Below are 21745 nucleotides of genomic sequence, written 5' to 3' on the forward strand. Positions count from 1 at the left end.
CCAAGCATTGACAGACCCAACCACACTGGAACTCATAGGCACTGGGTGAGGTGGACAGCACATAATTAGTTCTGTTCATCTCGCCCACTGCCTACAAGTTCCAGTTCCATTTAGTAAACTTTTCCACCCTAAATATACAAATAAGGCCTCAGTCATAGCTTAAAGTGGAAGAGATTGCAAATAGGTAGTTAGATATCATAATGAGATAAAATAAAGCTTTACCCATCTCCTGCTTATATGAAAAAATATTATCCTCAAATAAAAGTTTTTGTCTGAGATCTTTACTGCAAATCTTGTTTATCTTGCTTAAGGCTTAACCTTGCCCAAGACACTTACATTTAAGTCAGGAGGTTCTGGAGCCTCTTCTTCTAGGGTGTGGTGTAAGTCAGGGTTAGCAAGCAGCATGCGTTATGTAGGAAGCAAGCCTGTGTCCATGTGGGATCGCAAATGATTTATTGCTTTGTTTTCTGGATCTCTCTGCCGATGGTGCAACCTCCACGGTTCTAAAGGGAGGTCAGCAGTCATTGTTTAATATGGTGACCTTTCTCCCAGCTTTGGAGCAAAGCTAGAGGCTCTCAAGTAGAGCCAACCTCATGTTCCTACCCCCGTGCCTCTATACCTCACCCTGATCTACATCTGCACCTCCCTTCCCTGCAGCCAATGCCGCACTCCCCACTCCTGTCCATGGTGCTGCTTTTGATCCCTTGCATCCTCCTTATTGAAGCCTTCTTTATCTCTCTTTAGTCTTTCTTTTTTTAAAATCCTCACCCAAGGATATGTTTTTATTGATTTTTGATAGAGAGAGAAACATCGATGTGTGAGAGAGACTTCCAACGCTTGCCTCCTCTATGCGCCCCAACCAGGGATGGAACCTGCAACCTAGGTATGTGCCTGCTCAGGAATCGAACCTGCAACATTTTGGTGGAAGAAACTATTCTCCAATAAACTGAGCCATTAGGCCAATGCTCCTTGTTCTTTTATTCTCACTCTTTCTTGACTGATGTGTTTCTCTACAAGCATGACAATCTCTCCTAATGTAAAAATAATCAAAACAATCTTCCCTACATTGCATTCTTTCTAGCCATTGCCCTATCTTCTCTTCTTCCCTTTACAGTCTAGATCACTTTTGGCTGAGAAATCTACACTGCACCTCTCCCCTTCCCACTCACTCCTCATCTGGCTCTTTTCCTCACTCTCCTACATCATCAGTAAAGACACCAGGGGCTTCCTCATCATCAAATCCTGAGTGCCACATGTGAATATAAAAATCCCTCTTGGGTTTCATCTCCTGGATTTGTCACAGGCACTCAAGTTCATCATATCCTAAACAAACTTGTCACCCACACAACACCACCCCCTTCAACACAAACCTTCTTCCCTTCCTCCTTCATTCAGTCTTGGTAAACAGAACCATCATACTGCAAATGTGAAAGTCTTTCTCAGCTCCTCTGGTTCCTTCACATCTCCATAAGACATCAGTTGAACCTCCCAGTGGCTCCTCTCCCTTTCCACTGTGAAGACTCTCCCTCTCCACTGTGAAGACTCTCTCTATCCACTGTGAAGACCACCTCTTTAGTGAACAGATTTTTGATCCATTGCAACTATTGCACTATTTTGGTGTGTGTGTGTGGCGGGGGGTGGGGGTGGGTAGGTGAGGCAACTTGGCTCAATCTCCCATATTGCCTCTTCACATACCTTTCACAAATACAGAACTGCAAATTTAACTTTCCCAAGAATAAAACCCAAATATTTAACTTGGGATAAAGGATTTCAAAATCTCATTTTTACCTATGGCATAACTCAGCGTTTAAGAGCATGGACCCTGGAGTTTTATTACTAACTAGTGGCTCATTGCACGAAATTTGTGCACGGGGTGGTGGGTGTCCCTCAGCCTGGCCTGCACCCTCTCCAATCTGGGACCCCACAGGGATCAGGCCTAAACTGGCAGTCGGACATCCCTCTTGCAATTCAGGACTGCTGGCTGCTAACCGCTCACCTGCCTGCCTGCCTGATCGCCCCTAACCACTCTGCCTGCTGGCCTGCTCTCCCCCAACTGTCCTCCCCTCCTGGCCTGATCATCCCTAAATGCCTCTTCCTTGGCAGCTCCACCATGGCTTTGTCCAGAAGAACATCCAGAAGGTCTCTTGGTCTAATTAACATATTACCCTTTTATTCGTATAGACTAGCTGTGTGTGACCTTGGAAAAGAGTCTTAACCTCTCTGTGCTTCAGTTTCCTCCCTTGTAAACTGGGGATAACAGTGCCCTTCTGATAGGGTGCTAGGAATATCCGATGTATCAATATACAGCAAGGTTTTAGAATGGTGCCTGGCAGTCAGTGAGTGTTATAGGTATTTGTCAGTGTTGTGATTTCCTGCCCACCTTCACCTGCCATCTCTCTTCTCTCACACACACAAATAATCAAACAAGCTTCCCTACAACCACAGGGACAGCATAGAGTTCCCCAATACACCGTGTTGGCTATTTCATGCCTCCACAACTTTGTTCTTACTCCTTTTGCTGACCTGCTAACCTTCCAGGGTCAGTTCAAATGTCACTTCTGCTGTGAAGCCTTCCCATATGCCATAAGAGTTTCCCACAGAGACCAATTGCATCTCAGATAGAATTTCCAGTGTAGCACGCATCACATCAATTATTTTTAAATGTCTGAGAGTTACCATTTTTGAGCACTTACCACATGCCAGACGTAGAGTGCTTTACATGGAGTATATTGTTTAAGTCTCACAGAAACCTTATGAAATGTTTGACTAATTGGTTTACTAGTACATGTTTGCCATTTCTCCTAAATTGTGAGGCTACTTATGTGCAAAACCTATGTCTTGATCTTTGTTGATCTCCAGTACCTAGCATGGTGCCTGACACATAATGGGTGCATAATTAAATAAATACCTCTGAATTAAGCCAATAAATGTTGAGCTGTTCTCAGAGAGAGATGAGGAGATGCATGAATTACTAATGATGAAGGACATTTAGGAAAAGGCTGGATGGTAGTTGGAGCTGAAATTCATCAGTGCTATAAACAAACACTGCTGCAATGACCTCCCCACCGTTAACTGTTGTTCCTCTATGAGGATTTTCTGTCATGTAGTCAGGTTCATGTGCTCATTTGTTCCTGTATTGCCACATAATTTCAGGTCTTTTCAGGGACATAATAATACAATTCATAATGACATTATTTTCCATGCTCTTGCCTCCAGGGTCATATGCAAAGTTGGGAAAAGTTTTGCATTGCCCTTATTTCATGGGTTGCCCACCTTTGTTTGACAAAGGATAAAGAGACACTTGCCCTGATAACCTTTCCATCTTGTTGAACGGAAAATGGAAATTTGCCACAAATTATAGACAATTATTAATCATGAGTTAATGTTATAGTTTCCATGGCAATGATCTAAATACAGACATTTTATTGCTTAATTTTTACACAGAATATGCTTTTTATAAATCTAATGTACATAAATATAAAAGAAACTCAAAGATGTATGTATTTTGTTTTCAATTAACTTTTCTTTCCTACTCCCTTAGCAGATAGTAAGTTCTGTTTCATTAGGCAGCAGAGAATGGTTAAGATCAAAACTGCTTAATGCACTGATTAGAGTATCTCTGGGGGTCCTTGAAACTGATATTAGCAGGAGAAGAGCTATGTCCAGTTATGTGAATGCCCTTAGGGATACCCATGGGAATGGATCTGCCTTACAAACTCAAGTCTAGAACCCCAGGACATCTCTGGAAGTCCTGGATTTAGTTTAACCTAGTCCAATATTAGTAGACTAGAGGCCCAGTGCATGAAATTGGTGCATGGATGAGATTTGTGCATGGGGGGGGAGGGTCCCCTCAGCCCAGCCTGCACCCTCTGCAATCTGGGACCCCTCAGGGGATGTCCGACTGCCAGCTGAAACTGGCAGTTGGATAGGCCTCTCACAATCCTGGACTGCTGGCTCCTAAATGTCCACCAGCCTACCTGCCTGGTCACCCCTAACTGCCCGCCCCCCGCCAGCCTGGTCACCCCCAACTGTGTCCCCTGCCGGCTGGTTGCCCCTAACTGCCCCCACTGCCAGCCTGTTTGCACCCAACTGCCCCCCTCTGCTGGCCTGGTCACCCCTAACTGCCCCCCACCAGTCTGGTCACCCTCAACTGCTCCCCACCAACTTGGCCCCCCCAACTATCCCCCCGCCAGCCTGGTCACCTCTCACTGCCCCCCCTGCCAACCTGGTCGCCCCACACAGCCTGCTTGTTCAGTCATTTGGTCATCCTTCAAAAACCCCCCTGCCAACCTGGTCGCCCCATGCAGCCTATTTGGTCGTCCATCTGGTTGTTTCGGTCATGAGGACCCCTGGCTTTTTATATATAAGGATGGCATATCCTCAGGATTTTGGGTCACTTTTTTTATGTTTTGGAGTATTGAGTGTGATGGGAAGTTAATCTCACTGGAGTGGTGTTTTCCAAGGAATTACCACTGCTGGAATGAAGCCTGGATGACGAGGCCTGATCTTCCTGTTGGATTTGGAGGCTGGCAGGCCGTGGACAGCACCCCCCAGGAAAACAGTGACGGTAACCTGCATCCTCTCTTGAGGGAACTGTTTGACTGCTGATCTTCATGTTGCTTTTGTGATTGCACTTGCTGTGTGGGAAACACTCTCAGGGGAAACGCATAGCAGAAGGGTGTTCCCTGTGCTCACAGACAGTACTAGCCACCTGCCAGTCAGGTTTTATTTCAATTCAATGGTTGCCTTTCCCTGGATTACTTTATAACTTTCAGAAAAAAAGCATAAAACTTAACATACATGATTCTTCTACTCCTGCTTTGATAAGCAGTTTTGAAGACAGGAGAAAAACATCTGTGTCAGCACTTCAGGCTGTAAAAGATACCTCCACCCTCCCTGATACACAGTGGTAAGAAACAAGGCAGGAGAAAAAATAAAGGACTAAAAACACTGGTGTTTTCCCAGAACCAGTTTATTTTTATATTGTATGATTTTTTTCAAAACTTGAAACTGTGGGTATTTGTTGTCTAACTTGCAAATTATGCTAAGCAATGAGTGACAGTATGACCCCCTGGATTTTTATAAACTCACATCAAAAGCCTCCATTAATTTTTGATGTGGTGATAAAAGGTAGTGGCCTTGGGACATTATATTTATTTCCTCAGGTGTTGATATGAGATACTGGTGTGTGTGTGTGTGTATACACGTACACATAAACATTCATCATGCAATTACAAGAGAGTCTTAGTGGATTCTAAAGGAGAAAGTTCAATGCTTCCTGGTGTTTTGGATTATACAGGGTGGGGCAAAGGAGGTTTATAGCTGTTGGGATGGGACATAATACAATAATTAATAAATAATAATAATAATATCAGAACAAACACCGTGTTTCGCACACTCACAACTGTAAATCTATTTTTGCCCACCCTGTATCTTGTTGAGACTCCAGAATGACTAATAGCAAATCTCTTATTAGCTAGAGATCACTGGTTAAAATTTAAAAACTTTGTAAATTTAAACGTGGGCCTATTGACTTCTTCAGTGCAGATGACGCATTGGTCAACGTGTGGCTAGTGTCTGAATTCTCCAGTCAAACTTGACATGTGGTTTTTTGTCTTTTGTTTTTCTTGTCTTTTCTTTTTTATTGAATTTATTGGGGTGACACTGGTTAACAAAATTAAAAAGACTTCAGGTGCACAAATGTCCAAAACACAAATCAACAACACAGCACTGAGGATATCATCATTCCCAACATTGCAGACACCCACTATGAAAGCATAAATGTTATGTGAGCCAACAGCTTGGCACCCACTCTCGAATTTGTGTTGGTAGTTGGAAAAATAGACATGGGAATGGTGATGCCCTGCATTTTTTTTTATGGCTTCAAATTTTGGATTGAGGAGACGTTTCCAATGAAACCATCCTGATTGCACATACTGGTCACCTGCCCTCTGGCATGGAAAGCATCTGGGCTAAATCAGTGCCACACTTGCCTCTGCAGAGCCGCCTCAGTGTTGCACCTGTCCTATGTCTGGACAGACGTGAAGACTCACACTCTTTCCTCTGTGTGATGCAGGGATGTACCGGTGTGGCCCGGCCTCTGTTCAAGCCATTAAGCACGGCCACGTTTGCTTCCAGTTTGATGCACCCTTCGTTTTCGCAGAGGTAAGTGGGAAGCCGAGGAACGTGCTGCTTTTCTCCCCACCTCTTAACACCTCAAACAATAGAGCACTGGCATCGTTCCAATCAGGCTCTTCATTCTACATGCAATTCTTAGCTAACATTTTCTTTCCTAGATGTTTTGAGATTTTTCCCCTCTCAAAAGATATTGCTTTTCTAATCATCATACTCTAGGACTAGAATGAATAACTATTATTAATATGTGAGGCCTATGTCCTTAAGAAACTTGATTATGGGAGATAGAGTACATAATCACATCAAAAGTTAAAAAATAATGGCACAAGAGATGCTATGGAACTGGCAGATGTGTTATGTAGGTGATAACTGGTCTGCATTTATATATACAGATTCATTAACTGAGAAATATGGGCTGGGAACTGAAGTAGGACACCAAAGACCATGTCTAGGGTGGGAGGGTGACATGGGGACAGACAGGAAGGACACCTTTGTGATAGCCACCAGAGGAGACGTCGGCGGCAGGAGCCCTGGAAGGAGCATCTGGATGCTCCCTCAGGGGTTAATGCCGGAGCTGAGTCTTGAAAGGTGATCAGCAGTTACTCAGGAGAAGAGGCTACGAAAGAAGCCGGAGGAAGGGACGCATTTCAGGCAGAGAGGACGGCCAGTGGCATCCCAATGGTGTGTATCTATGCAGCCTCACAAAAAGTGATGCATCAGCAGGTATCAGAGATGACAGCTGAGGGAACTCAACATGAGGAATTTAGGTCCTGAGAAGAAGACTCTTCATCTTGTAAACGAGAGTCTCCACAGAGAGGACTGGGCAAAAGGCAATCGAGGACGAAGAAGGAGGCAAGACTGGAAAATGTTTAGGGAGTACAATAATCATAAATATTTAGACAGCACCATCAGAAATGGGAAATGCACAAAACGAGCAGGGTATCTTCCACCACACCTTCCTTCGCAGTTGCTAGAAGCCGGGGAGAACAGGCGTTGCCATGTTTGGATTTTATTCCTTCCTTTTCACTTTGGGATTTGAAGATTTATCCAAATCTCCCAGCTGCCATCTGAGAGTTTATGATGCTACAAGAACCTCTTAATAAGAAATCATTCTAAAATTCACAAAGCCTTGTTTCATATTTTCATTACACTTTATTGCTGCAGAGAGGGAGAGAGGAAGGAGCCTCCCTCCAGGAGCAAATTGCCTAATCGCTGTTAATGCAAACGCTCTTGCTCTTATTAAATATAGATCGGGTGTTATGGATGACATCGGGATGTGCAGATTATAATTACTCCTCTCACCGCTGCAGACTCATCTGACAGAGTGTACGTTTGTTGCTCTGGCACAGGCTGAGCTCTAGGGCCAAGTCATTTATAAGAGCTGTTTGAGCTGTTAACTAGGGTCTGAAGAATCTTTTCTCAAGGGAACCTAAAGTCAGACCCCATGGGGCCGCCTCCATGACTCAGGCTTTGGACCTCGTCCTCTCTTCCCACTCCCACCTCCTGACTGGGGGAGTTGGCCTCTCCCTGCAGGCAGGCCGGCACCCGCTGGAGTCTGCCCCTCTTTATCCTCTGGATGCTGATGTCCCTGGTCACTCCCCACTCCCGGGCCAGAGCCAGCATCATGCTTACTGACTTCTTTGCTCTTCTCCTTTAGTGAAAGCAGAAGACCAAATAGGAGGGGGCATGAGGGAAAGCATCTTACCTCTGTCCCTTTTCCTCTCCTCCTCTATTTTGGAAATTTATCCTTAGCATTTACAGATTCCTTTCAGGGCTTAAAACTTACTTCTCTCCCCTGCTGCCTTCTCATGCCCTCGGTGCTGGGGTGAGTTTCTCAGTTCTGAAGGGCCCTCTGCCTTTTCTCTCCCCAAATAGTGGTGTCCTCGGGCCTCCAAAGAGGTGCGAAGGGAGCGGGACAGTCCTGGGAGTCTGCAGTCGTCTTCTGAATTCCACCGTCACTAAGCTCTCAGGAGCAGCGGCTCCTCTGCTAGCTTAGCTTCCTCTGCTTGCATCTGTTATCTCCTTCACACCATCCCACTCACACCCACACATGCACATGCACACATATGCATGCACATGCACACATACACGCACACGCCTGACTCCTCTCCCTGGCACTGGGCTGGGTTTGCAGCCGTCATGACAGATCCCTCAGGGCCACAGTAACCAGCTCCTTCCCCAGCGCTGGGCCATCAGTCCTCTGTGACAAGCTGTGCAGCGGCCTCTCGGCAGATTCTTTGTTCTCAATCCAAAGTTGTTTATTTTGCTACCACTTGTTAGATGCAGCCCATTTTCTGGCATCTTCTCTTCTGATCCGAAATAATTCTTCCATTCATTCAAATAACATAAAACTTGGAAATCATCTTGGCTTCTCCTTTTAACCTTCCTCAGGCATCTCGCTAGGAATACCTTTAAAAACTGTCATTCATCAACCCTGTCTATGATCCTCATCGTTACCCTCTGAGCTCTGTACAGCTCTGAGCCCTGGGGAGTTGCCTGCTAATTCATCTCCCTCTTCCTCTCTTACCCCCTTTCCTATATATTCTCCACAAATCAGCCAGAATTATCTTTTAAAATGTAAATAAAAACCTGTCACCACCCTGCCTCCAACCATCTAACAGATTCCCATCACCCTTAAAATAAAATTGGACATCAATCTTTACAAGGTTTGGCGTGATCGGGCCCCTGGCTTCCCCTTCACTCTTATCCCTTGCTCATTTCCCTTCAGCCACTCTGACCTTCTTACTGTCCTGGAAACATCCAAACATGCTCTCGTTTCAGTCTGGACACACACCGTTCCTTTTGGTGCGAAAGCTCTTCCCCTTCTGTATGTTAGGGGAATGTTCTGCTCTCTCACTGTATCCTGGTATCTATTGCGGTCACCTCCTCAAAGAGGCCCTCACTCACCCCATCCCACCTAAAATATCATAGTCTGCTCTGTGCTCTGTTGTTTTTATCCTTCCATCCAGCCTTAGTGTTGATTATTTCTCTCCCTGGCTTCTCATTGCTGAAAGCAAGTTCTGGACATAGTAGTCATGAATAAATACCTGTTGAATGAATGAAAGAGTCAAGCAGGAGAGCAAACAAAAGCTGACACTGAGTACACTGCTAAGAACAGTATTTCAGAGAGATCAGAGCCAAATGGCACCCCAACTGCTAACGGGAGATGAGGCACACAGGACCTGGCGCATGGCCAGCTGCAGGCTGCAGGAATGGTGAGCACAGGTAGATTTACAGCAGGTGGGCCGGGAAAGCTGGTGGACCAGGCAGGTACGCACTGCCTCCATGTGTCCTCAGAGGACCACCGCTTTCCCAACATAGCTATGTGCCATGCAGTTATCTCCATTTGGGAACCAATGAACAAAGAAAACTCTGTCCTGGGTTCTGAAGAAAGTGTCCGTCCTTTGGTGGAGAGTGTGGCCTCTGGCAGCAGTGGACATGTGTTTCACTCCATGGGCACAGGCAGGAGTTTGCAGAGAGGCCCCTGCTGCCTTCTGCCCCAACCCACCTTTGCTGAGTCCCCTGGGGCCTGAACCTCACTCAGGCTGTGCAGGAAGTGCCTGTGCCTGTGCCTGTGCCTGTGCCTGACCCTGAGGCAAGGCTGTGATGTGCTGAAAATAGCGCCAGATTCCACGGTGGGATGCCAGGCTCTGCATGACCACAGTCCCTTCAAATGTGGAGGGAGGACTAGGTGATCACTAAGACTCCTTCCATTCTAAAGAAATTGGTCTTAAACATAGGGTTTTCACAAGTAGTACTGATCTACCTACCAGCTCTGCGAAGACAGTATTCTTAAACCCAGAGATTCAGTAACTTGCCCAAAGTTACACAGCCTGGGTCTTATATTTCTTCCAGCATTCCCTGTTCTTACTATTCCACTGTAGAGATAGACAATGAAGACATTGAAATTGTTAAAGATTTTGCTTATCTTGACTCAGTCATCACTTCAAATGGAGACTGAAGCCAAGAAATTAAGAGAAGGCTGAGACTCAAAAGACAGCAATGAAAGCATTAGGAAGATCACCAAGGGCACAGATGTGTCCTTAGAGACCAAGGCTAAGATCACCCACACCCTCTTATTCCCAATTACTATGCACAGATTAAGGCTGGTAGGAAAACATAATTATTTATTTAAAATATGGTGTTGGAGGATACCCTGGACCACAGAAAATGAACAAATGGCTTCTAGAGCAAAAATGACAAAACTGAAGCTGTCCTGCTTCAGGCACATCATGAGAAGGGCCATTCTTTAGAAAAGACAGTAACACTGGGGAAAGTAGAAGGCAGTAGGAAAAGAGGGAAACCAAATATGAGATAGGCTGGCTACATAAAAGAGGCTGTAAGCATGAGTCTGCAGGAGTTGAGAGGGACTGTTGAGGACAGGACATTGTGAACATCACTCATTCACAGAGTCACCAGGAGTCAGAAGTGGCTCAGTGACATGTGACACACACCTGAAGTAGGTATCCCAAGGTTGGCTTAGCCATTTAACAGCATTGTGAAGCCCTCAAATGCTTCTTATCATTCTACTCTACCATCTTTGTATTGTTGACAATGTTGCTTTTCACTGTCTCAGGATGATTAAAGCAGCTCCAAGTGTCACTTCACTTCACATGAAAACATTCAAAAGCAGGAAGAGCAGGGCAAACTCTCCAAGTACTGCTCTCCTTTTATAAAAAGTCATTCCCAGAAGCCACCCAACTGAGATTCTCATTTTCCTAGAAGTAGGTCACGCGGTTACTGCTAGCTTAAAAGAAGTCTGGGAAAGCAAGTAACAGACATGGTACTTTCAGCTCTCTCTTAAGCGTTGGGATTTACCAGCAAGAAAAAAGGGAGGAGTCTTTGCCGGGTGGCTCAGTTGGTTGGAGCATTGTCTTGTACACCAAAATGTTTCAGGTTCCATTGTGAGTCAGGGCACATACCTAGGTTGTGGGTTTGATCTCTTGCCCGGGCATGTATGGGAGTCAATGTTTCTCTCTCTCTCTCTCTCTCCCTCTCTCTCTCTCTCTTTCTCTCTCTCTCCTCCTCCCCCACCCTCCAATAAACATATCCGCAGAGGGTAAAAGAAAAGAAAAAAGGGGAGAAAGAAGTGATTGATGTTTAGACAGCTGATAGTCCCATTTATAAATATTCTTAATTTAAAATACCCGATAATTAATCTAGACTAGATTCCTATATAGAATAGTTTTTAAATGAGTTTATCCCCTATGAATCCAGTGTTGTTGAAGAAACATACCAACTCTAGGGGTATTAGATGACTACACCATTTAGAGGTAGAGATTTTGGTAATAAAGACACTTTATGACAGCTAATGCTCTTTTTTCCTGTTTTTAGGTCAACAGTGATCTTGTTTACATTACAGCTAAAAAAGATGGCACTCATGTGGTGGAAGCTGTTGATACCACCCACATTGGGAAATTAATTGTGACAAAACAAATTGGAGGGGATGGCATGAAGGATATTACTGATAACTACAAATTCCAAGAAGGTAATTTACTATAATTGAATGACAATTTCTTTGCCCAAGTCCATTTAATACTTACAAGGTCACTATGAAATGTGTCCCAGAGAGTGCACTGGCATTTATAGTATACTAGAGGCCCAGTGCACAAATTCATGCACCAGTGGGGTCTCTCAGTCTGGCCTGCAGGATCAGGCCGAAACCAACTCTCTGACATCCCCCTAGGGGTCCCAGATTGTGAGAGGGCACAGGCCAGGCCGAGGGTACCCACCGGTGCACAATCAGGGCTGGGAAGGGACACAAGAGGTTGGCCAGCCAGAGAGGGACTGCGGGAGGGCTCCAGGGCATGTCCGGCCAGTCTCGCTCAGTCCCGATTGGCCGGACCCCAGCAGTAAGCTAACCTACCAGTCAGAGCGTCTGCCCCCTGGTGGTCAGTGCATGTCATAGCGAGCAGTTGAGTGACCTTAGCATATCATTAGCATATTACACTTTGATTGGTTAACTAGACAACCGGAAACTTAGCATATTAGGCTTTTATTATATAGAATGGTAGTCAGAGCAGAAGCATAAATTCTCAGGAGTGAAAGACACATCACACCCACAATTTTCATTGTAGTTTCATTAGTATGTTTGCTTTGATTAGAATTCCCTCCACATGGCTTGTGAAATGATTTGATTTTAAGTCATATCTACTTTAACAGCATAAAGAATATATAAAAGGACAAAAATAATTTTAAATAATTATATTGCAAAACATTATAATTTTAGTTCAATAACAGAAATTTAAATAACTATTCACATCTGTTTAGTACTTTATACACTATTCTTATATACATTGTTCCACTGAATTATCATGGAAATCCCTTGAGGTAGATAATACAATATTAAGAGGATAGTGCAATCTTTCTAGTCAGGCAATTAAGTTAAAGTCCTGTTTAAATTATAAAATAGTGGCAATGTGGTTTTGTTCACTTTTATTGTGCAGAATATTTCAAATGGAGCTGTTGAGTCAGTACTGGACTGATTGCCTACTCTATGCCTTGAACAGCGTTTGGTGCTAGGATCATTTTAGTGAGCAGGACCCAATTTCTGTTCCTGGCCAAGTGACAGGATCATTATGCAGAGGGGATTTGATAAGAAGAAGAGGAGCACTCAGTCCAACCAGGAGATTCAGAAAAGGCAAAGCAGGGTGAGAGAAATCACAGACCATAGTTAAAGCTGGCCAGGGGTTTCCACATGGTAACATGACCAAATCATGGAGGTTTGAAGCACCTGCTGTGCTTGGGGTCCTGCAGGCTCAGAGTGCCCAGGGGCTGAAGACAAAACTGCCCAAGGTCAGCAGTGGACAGGAAGTGAAGGACCTTGGGTATCTTGATAGGAAATGAGGAGTATATTTCATAGATGATTCATCATCAGAGTTCTTAGGGGTGGCATTTATTTTAGTGAAGAGATAAAAATGATGATAATTAGCACATACCTAAATAACCATCAGTATTCCTGAAGTGCTGTGGAGTGCTGTATTTCTCTTAAATATTTTAGACAGTCTCTGCACTCTTATTTACAAAAGCAGTTTGCACTATAAAGAGGAAGTTTGCTGAACTGAGAACTCTTGTGCATAGTATTAGAAATTCAAAATTTCTGTCATCTGAACTAGTGAATTTTTGCTGTATTTCTAAAATGATTCATTCTTTTTTTCTGTTACATATCCTCCATTGCACAACATAGATCAAAAGATTTTTTTCTTTCTTTTTTTCCCTAAAATGAGGGGAGGAAATAATAAATTCAAAGACATAGCAATAGAATCAATCTGAAAAAATGTTTTTGTGCTTAAAAAATAAGCATGATAAAACAAAACAAACAAACAATGCCCTCTTGTTATGGAGTTATATGCGAAAAGGTTTAGAAAGGAAAAATAAAAGTCCATAAAAGAGATGAAAGAAACTAGCTGTAATATTCATTCATTCATTCATTCATTCATTCATTCAACAACTGCTATTAACCATCCCCATATTTTCAACACTGGGTACAAATAGAGACATGCATAGCCCTGCCTTCCTTCCCATCTAGCTGGAGAGACCAGCAGGAATCAAACCCTCACCAAGCTGTGGGATGTGTGCAGGGCACAGAGAAGGGAATCGCAAGCCAGTCTCAGGGATTCTGGAGGATGTTAGTGAGGCTCACCGAGATGGAAAATGAAAATTGGCGAGGTGAAGCATGGGGAAGGAGTTCTTCAGGAAGAGGCAGCTGGACAAGGATTGCGGATAAACTCTCCTAGTGTGGAAGAAATCCTGATCAGACAAGAAAACAAGCAGTGAGGCTACAGGGAGCTGTCCAGGCCATCAGCTGTCTTGTCTAACTTCACAGCAGAATGCCATTTGCTGTCAGCAGTGGAGGTGGCAGTGAAGTCCAAATCAAGGTCAGATGTCAAGAAAGGAAGGACCCAAAGGCAGTCTACAAAAAATGAGTCAGGGCTTGGCCAAGGGTGGACAACAGATTAAAACAAATAAATTGTGCCAACTCTGAATGAGGAAGACATTTGCAATCTGGGCCACAGAGTTTGGCAAGAAGGCAAGTCTCAGATAGGTGGACAATGTGGGGGTCTAGTCTAAACAGAAGTGCCCTTAAATTCCCGTAGGTAGTTGTAAGAAACACCCATCTGCTTCTGGATTAGAGTTTAATCCCAGGTAGATGGATAATTGGCCTCTTAATCAAAGATGGCATATGCATTTCAAATTCAAGCTTTGGGAATGACCAAATGGAGTACTGTTCAGAGGAGGATGCTGAGACTGCTCTCAAATGTAGTGGGAAAGAGTGGGTGATTATTGATGTCTGTCATGAGCATCTAGGAAGGGGCAGCCAGCATCCATGGCTGTGTATTTGCCACGTTGATTCTCATTATTGAATCTTTCATACAATTTCTCTATCCACAGATTCTGAGTGAGGCCACTAAAGTTTGGAGATGAGTAAAAACCTAAAAGAGGAATTATTACCATATTTAGGAACTTACTATTTTAATTAACTAAATTGTGGATAGATCATTTTTCACTTGGACAAACTAAAGCTTAACATTAATTTTATACCTTTTATACTATAAAACTTTGAAAACCAGAATCCTTAAAACTTCTTCTGGGCAATATATCTTCTTCATGATGGTATCTGGACCCCATTTCCTCATCGCCCCATCAATGATTCCCTGTCACTTGTATTTTTCTCTTTTTCTGTTAGCTCCTATCCATTAAAATTCAGTGTTTAAAGAGTTTACAAAGTCTTTTTCAACAATGTATCCCCCACCAAACGTGCCCACATTTTCTTCCTCCTCGCCTCCATGGCCAGGTGTCCTGGGAGAGCTGCCTGTACCTGGCAGCCTGCCATGTTCCTTTCCCTTATATTCCTCACCTACCATGCCCTACATTTTGCTACCAACATATCCTTGAAGATCTTCTCAGGGTCACTGAAGCCACCTGATTGCCATGTGGAAGAAATATTTGCAGACCTCAGCTTGCCTGACCTTCCTACACCTTTTCATGCTATTACTCCCAAGTCTGAAATTCGGTTTTCTTTGTTTCTATGATGCAATGTCTCCTGGTTCCATTCCAACCTGCTTGGTTCTTTGTTCTGTCTCCTCTCCCCGCACCCCCACCCCACCAAGCTCTGCTTTCCTTACTTCCTCTGAGTGTGACTTCATTCTAGGCTTACACCCTTGGGTTCATACCCATTTCCTTGTGTTCTTTCTACAGCTGGTGTTATGTCCACATATACACTGCTCACTCCCAAGTCGCTGACCCCAATTTAGACTTCACTTTTCAGCTCCACATTTACCTAAAATCCCACAGAAACTTGAAATGGAACCTTCCCAAATGTCACCTCTCCCACTCCCTTCCCCTCCCTAGATCTGTTTCTCATCCTCTCTCTACCCCAGTGAAGGGAACCACGATCCACCAGGTACAACAAACCTGAATGTCCCTCTGAAACATCTCCCTTTCCCCACCCCTCCTAATCGCCATGGCCACTCTGAGAATCGGGTGGTATCATGTGTGGAGAACTCTTAGCATTGTGCCTGCTACCTAGAAAGTGTCCCATAAAAGTAAGTTTCTGCTACCGCTAGTGATTGTATTATCCATACCATACACTACTATTAGCTTGGGCTATGATGGCTTTTCTCCTGGATACCTGCTACAGCTTCCAATTCCCTTTCCTCTTATCCTCTTTCCCTCATTCTAAACCCTGCATTGCTGCCAAAGTGGCATATTTAAAATGTAAACCTGAGCCTGGTTGCTGCACTACTTAAAAGCTCTCCCTCTCTTCTGTCATCTCCAGGGCGTTTCAATTAGAGTGCAGCCATGCCCCTGCCATCTGCCCTTTTCCCCCACTCACTGCCCCTGCTAACCACATGGACAGGTATCATAAGTAGCAGCCAGGTGAGCTGCACAGTTCCTCTAATAAGCCAAGCTGCCATTTGCCTCCAGGCCTTTGTTCTCCCTGTGGAGGGAAAAATGCTGAGAAGCCTTCCCTGCCCCCAGGTGAATGGTGAACCCTCTTCACTGCCAGACTCCTACAGGAAAGGCTGTGTGTCTCACCTAAGCACTGCGCCTGACATTAGAGCATGAAATATCAAATGAGTGGTAACTCAGGTGGCACTTTCACAGGTGAGCCTAATTGAACAGCAAATGTCCTACACTGGACTGTTTGGTATCTACACTAATAAAAGAGAAAGATGCAAATTGACAGTACCTTCACAACACCCACCAGCCAATCAGGAGTGAGTATGCAAATTAACCCAACAAAGATGGTGGGTTAGTTTGCATATGCAGGTGCTGAGCGGCCGGGGGCAGGGCAGGACACTTGTGTCATTGCCATGAGACGACACAGGTGTTCTGCACGGCCCCAGCCACTCCGGGCCTCTGGGCAGCGTGGGAAGGAGGAAAGGCGGCTCCGGGCCGGAGCAAAGATGGTGCTGGCAGCCAGGGGAAGAAAGGCCCATTCTTGCATGAATCTTCATGCATCAGGCCTCTAGTCTATATATATAAAAGGCTAATATGCAAAGTGTCCCCTTGAGAGTTCGACCGGGAGACCGGGAGTTCAATCGCTCGCTATGATGTGCACTGACCACCAGGGGGTGGTGTGGAATGAAGGAAGGCCCTGGCTGGCAGCCAGAAAGCCCTGATTGGCCCTGATTGCTGGACAGGCCTAGGGACACTACCCGTGCACGAATTTCATGCACCGGGCCTCTAGTCCATTATAAAGATGAAAGTTTGGTCTGGATGAAAGCAGAGGGCTTCTCCGAACCTCAGTCCTTTGGAGCCTCTGTGCCAGGCTAGGTCCTAGGTCTGGAGGACATGGAGCTTGCGTTGTAACAGGAGAATAACATCACATAGTGACAAGTACAGGCAAAAGGAAATAAAGCCAAGTGATATGTTAGTGAGAGCTGAGAGGACTAGGGACATTTACACAGGACGAAGGAAAGGAGGGCACTCTGAGAACGTGACATTTGAGCTAAGATCCAAACAAATGGGACGAGGGCACTCTCATTGCATCCCAGTTAACAGACCTTCCTCCTGGGGTTGACAGAGGATTCTCAGACAATGGAATCTGTCTGTAGGTCATTCTCTCCCAGCACTGAATCCATGGCCTGAATCATATGAGACATCAGAGCACCAAGCACAACTGCAGAGTGACAGGGGTTCTGCCTGCTCCAGAGGCCCACAGCTCCTGCCTCCTATTGGGGCCTGTGCTTCCTGTAACAGCCCAGCCTGCTCTGCCTGGCACCCCTGCTCGCAGGGGCAGGCTCATCCCTGGCAGAAGCTAGAGGTCCCTCCATCTATGACATGATATGGAATAAAGTATCTTATCCCCACAAGCCTCCACTGCCTCCTCCCCTTATCCCAGCCAGCTCAGCTTCTCCCCCACCCCCCCACCCCCCCGCCAAGTAGGCACCTCTTTGACCATGTTCCTGCTGCTGCTGCTTGCCCCCTGCATTTCGCCTAAATGCATATTTGGTATCCATCCAAAGAAATAGCCATCAGTGCTCGCTTTCTCACAGAGCTATCTGCCAGATGCATTCTGCTAAAGTATTTCACTGCACTTTCCTTGACACAGCCCTCCTTCCCTTTATTACTATCTCCCCCTATTGATCTGCAAACATGTGCTCTAGCCAATGCTTGTCCTAGACAAATTGTTTCTGGCATCTCCTGGCAATCTTGACAATCAGAGCAATTGTTAATACACATGCACACATAAATACGCATTTTCGATTGTTTGCAACACCTGCTGACATTTTATTTGTCTTTGCAAAGTACTAGCAGCTGCCAATCCTTATGCATATAATACAAATCTAATCCACCTAACAACCCTATGACGCTGGCTTCCTTGTTTTACAAACCAGGAAACTGATGGTAATAATAGTGCCTGCCTTTTTACTCTAAAGATTAAATGAGATAGTGTATGATATGTACTTACCACAACACCCATCACAAGGATAACCATTTGACCTCTTCATCTCCATTGCTTTTTATTATAAACTAAGTAAAGTGAAAGATAATATCTTAAAATTAACATAAGTATAAAAGCCAGCATTTTTATTTTGAAGTGATTGTGTGTTATTGTTTTTCTTGCTGGCCAATCCCATGACTACTTTTTAGAAGCCAAAATATTTGCCTCTCTATTTGCCACATGCACTGAGATATAGCCAAAGGAATTAGGATGGTAAAGACAATAGCAACTATCTGTCCACACCTCCTCAATCCCTGTCCCCCAAAGTCAAGCATTTGGTTATGTGCTCTATAAGGAATGTTAGCCCAGTTTGGACTCGGGAGCAGCAGGCTCTTAGGCCTAACTTGTACCTGTACTTCTCACTTTCTCACATGTACAAGGCAAGTTTTTAGTCTCCTCCTCTCTCCTCCTCTCCATACCTTCATCCCCATCACCACCACTTTGGAAACCCTACATAAGACATATTTCTAAAAACTGCACACATCTTAAACAGCACCACCATGCCAATAGGCATCCCTCAAAACAATGTGTTTCTCAGATGACTGGGAAATCTTGTTAAACAAGTCTCCCTAGGAGGGCACAATCTCAGAACCTTCCATAGGTTATTGAACATGTGACCATCCAGGAGGCACTAGAGGACCCAGTGCTCCCCAAGGGAACTTGGCCTTCAGTCCTTCTGCAGGAAGGCTTGTTAACAGTTTGCTAGGTCGGAGTGTGGGGCGCAGTGCACGGTTTGGGAAACAGGGACCTCTGCACTCTCCAGGAGCGAATGGCAATGGAGGGTGGAGCGGAGGGCAGGATGAGCTGCCCAGGTCCAGCTCAGCAGGAGCAGAGGGGGCAGGCCCAAGTGGAAAGAGCGATGAGGAAGACAGGTCTTGTTGGAGAGAGCCAGGAATAGGGGGAAATTCCAAATGCAGAAGGTGGGCTGGCCAGATGTGACTATTGCCAAAATCTTTGCTTAGAGATCTTCAATTTCTAGCTACGTGGCCAGGAGTTTTGGAGGGAAGCAACTGATACCACAGTTTTGCCTCTTCTACCTTCTGAACCCTGATATAGTGACACTGCAGAAATGACCATTAGAGCAAGCCCCTTAGCAACCCCCTCTCAGACAGGCCCTGGGATGTCACCTAACTCTGCAACCCAGGCAGGTCACGACTGGCTGGGACTTGATTTGGCAGAATTTGTAACATCGGAATGATTCGGGCGCCTGTCTCAAAGGAAGCGGTGTGGCTCGCAGAGGCTGTCCAGCAGGCACAGCACACGGTGCCCGCAGCTCAGGGTGTGCAGTACTGTGACCTTCCCTTTGAGGGACTGCGTTTCTTTTCCCATCATCACCTCCGCATCTTTCCTAGGTCAAAAAGAAGAGAGACTGGCCCTGGAAACTGCCCTGATGTACGGGGTTAAAAAGCCCCTCAACACAGAAGGCATCGTGAAACCGAGATCTGACGTGGACATGGACTTTGAAGTGGAAAATGCGGTGCTGGGAAAGGACTTCAAGGTCACCATCACCTTCCAGAACAACAGCCCGAAAGCTTACACCATCTCAGCCTATCTCTCGGGCAACATCACCTTCTACACCGGCGTCTCCAAGGAGGAATTCAAGAAGGAGACATTTGATGTGGCTCTGAATCCCTTGTCCTGTAAGTTAACTGGGGGGGGGGGGGGGGGGGGAGGGGAGGGGGGGGCTATTCTCTCCGAGACCTGAGACATGCTTCTCTGCCTGGCTCAGGCCTGACACCCCTAATAACTTTCTGTTGAGTGAAGGTTCTGTCCCAGAGTTCAGGAGCGTGGACCACATGGGAGAACCAACTTCTTTTAGAGAGGTTTCACCTTTCATCTTCATGCCTCATGCACAGAAGCGAACACTGAAATTTTCAAAGTCATGAGCCAGCCCCAGGAGTCTTGAAAATTAAATATAGCAACTTCTTGCTACTCAAAGTGTGGGCTGAGGACCTGAAGCATCGGCATCCCTGGGGATCTGGGGAGAAATGCAGACTCTCGGGCCCTCCCAGGCCTGTCAATGAGGATCTGCATTTTAACAAGATCCCAAGGGCACTGAGTGCATGGGAAAGCTTGTGAAGGACACATCCTAGCATGCAGGCCCCCTGCCAGTGTCTCCTTCCCAAAGTTAGGCTTTGGGGGCACGGGGCTGCTCCCGCAGGAATGGTGGGAGCTGCTTTACCATTTAAAAGGCAAGGAGAGCTAAGCTCCTGCATAAAGACCATTTCTGAAAATGGATCTGTCTGATACACAAGGACAGGAGAGAGCCCAGCCTTGGGAGAGGAGATGGGAGGCTCAGGTGTGCTGTCCAGGAGCCTCCGAGGGGGTTTGCTCTCTCTACCATCTCTCGGGGGCTTTCTTATCCTTGACCCCTCCCAGCATCTCTTTCCAGAATATCTTAAGTAGGATTGGGATGGACGTGCTGCACTTTGCACTGAGGGTTTCAATTTCAATTCTTGGGGTCCTAGTATTTAGTGGGCACAGCAGTTGGTCACACAACTGGCAAAATTAGTCAATCGGAAGGAACTGGTCTCCAGGCAGAGCACATGGAATTAGATAGGACAGGTCGGAAAGGACCTGAACACTTCCGGGCATCAGGCTTTTGTGGACTTGATGTGTTGACACTGAAAAAGAAAAGAAAAAAAGGGTATACGAATAATAAGTTTTACAGAGCAGAGGACCAAACCACATCTCCACAATGTACAAGCTTTCTGCATTTGGTGTCTGTCCCAAGCCACAGTAAGTTCAGAAAGATATTCCGAGAAAAATGGGAAGCTAGTCCCAAAAGTCCCAATCCTAAGAAACCTACCCAAACTTGGGGGAGGAAGCCAAGCTCCCTCACTTCAGTAACGTGGCTTTAACAATCAGGAAACCCATCGGCATGGTATTTCCTTTGGAAGCTGGAAGAGTAGCGCTTTTTCTACCCCTGGAGGTAGAAAGGGAATCCCTACAGAAAAGAGCAACGGGGAGGGGCGTGGTAAAGGACTCGGAGCAGAACAGCCATCACAGCTGCTCAGTGCAGGCAGAGGCAGTGACCTTTAGAGCCTGAGCCTGGAGCGAGACAAGTCCGGATTGAGGTGTGACTGTGGCCTAGTAGCTGTGTGTCCCCAGGCAAGCTACCCAAGTCATCTGAGCTCACTCTCCCCATCTGTCCCTAGAAACAATACCACCCACGTCACAGGGTTGTGGATTCACTACCCAAGCCTTTATTTTGTGCTTACAAGTCCAGGTTCTGCTTTATGCTGGAGACATAGCAATGAACAAAACAGAAGTTCTCACTACCCTCATGGAGTTTATAATCACCTGTGATGGGGCGGGGGCTCAACAATAAACAATCAAACAAGTGAATATATAGTGTGGTCGAACCTGTAATAGGGAAATAGAAAGCAGGCTAAGCAAGAGAGGAAGTGGTGGTAGAGATGAGGTGGTTGGGAAGAAACCATTTAAGAGAAACCTGACAGAAGGGCAGGAGTGAACTTTCTAGCCAGAAGAAACCGTAAGTGCAAAGGCCCTGAGGCCAGGGCATATCTGATGTGTTCAATGAACAGCAATGAGACCAAATGGCAAGCTGAGAGTGGTGGGTAAAGACCATGAAGAGTTGTAGGCCCTAGTAAGCACGTTGGCTTTATTTCCAAATGAGCTGAAAGAACCATTAGAGGG

General features: G+C 45.5%; 1 protein-coding gene across 1 annotated transcript in view; it reads left to right on the forward strand.

Annotated features, from left to right (window-relative positions):
* The window catches only part of F13A1 (coagulation factor XIII A chain), a 209464-nt gene that overhangs the window by 161535 nt on the left and 26184 nt on the right, over positions 1-21745 (forward strand). The window contains exons 9-12 of the mRNA XM_080656002.1: positions 4464-4567; positions 6077-6165; positions 11470-11623; positions 19438-19725. Coding sequence (XP_080512128.1) covers positions 4464-4567; positions 6077-6165; positions 11470-11623; positions 19438-19725 — 635 coding nt within the window. The remainder of the gene's footprint in view (positions 1-4463; positions 4568-6076; positions 6166-11469; positions 11624-19437; positions 19726-21745) is intronic.

Source organism: Plecotus auritus (genome assembly GCF_963455305.1).
Source record: "Plecotus auritus genome assembly, chromosome: 2".
Taxonomy (NCBI): Eukaryota; Metazoa; Chordata; class Mammalia; order Chiroptera; family Vespertilionidae; genus Plecotus; species Plecotus auritus.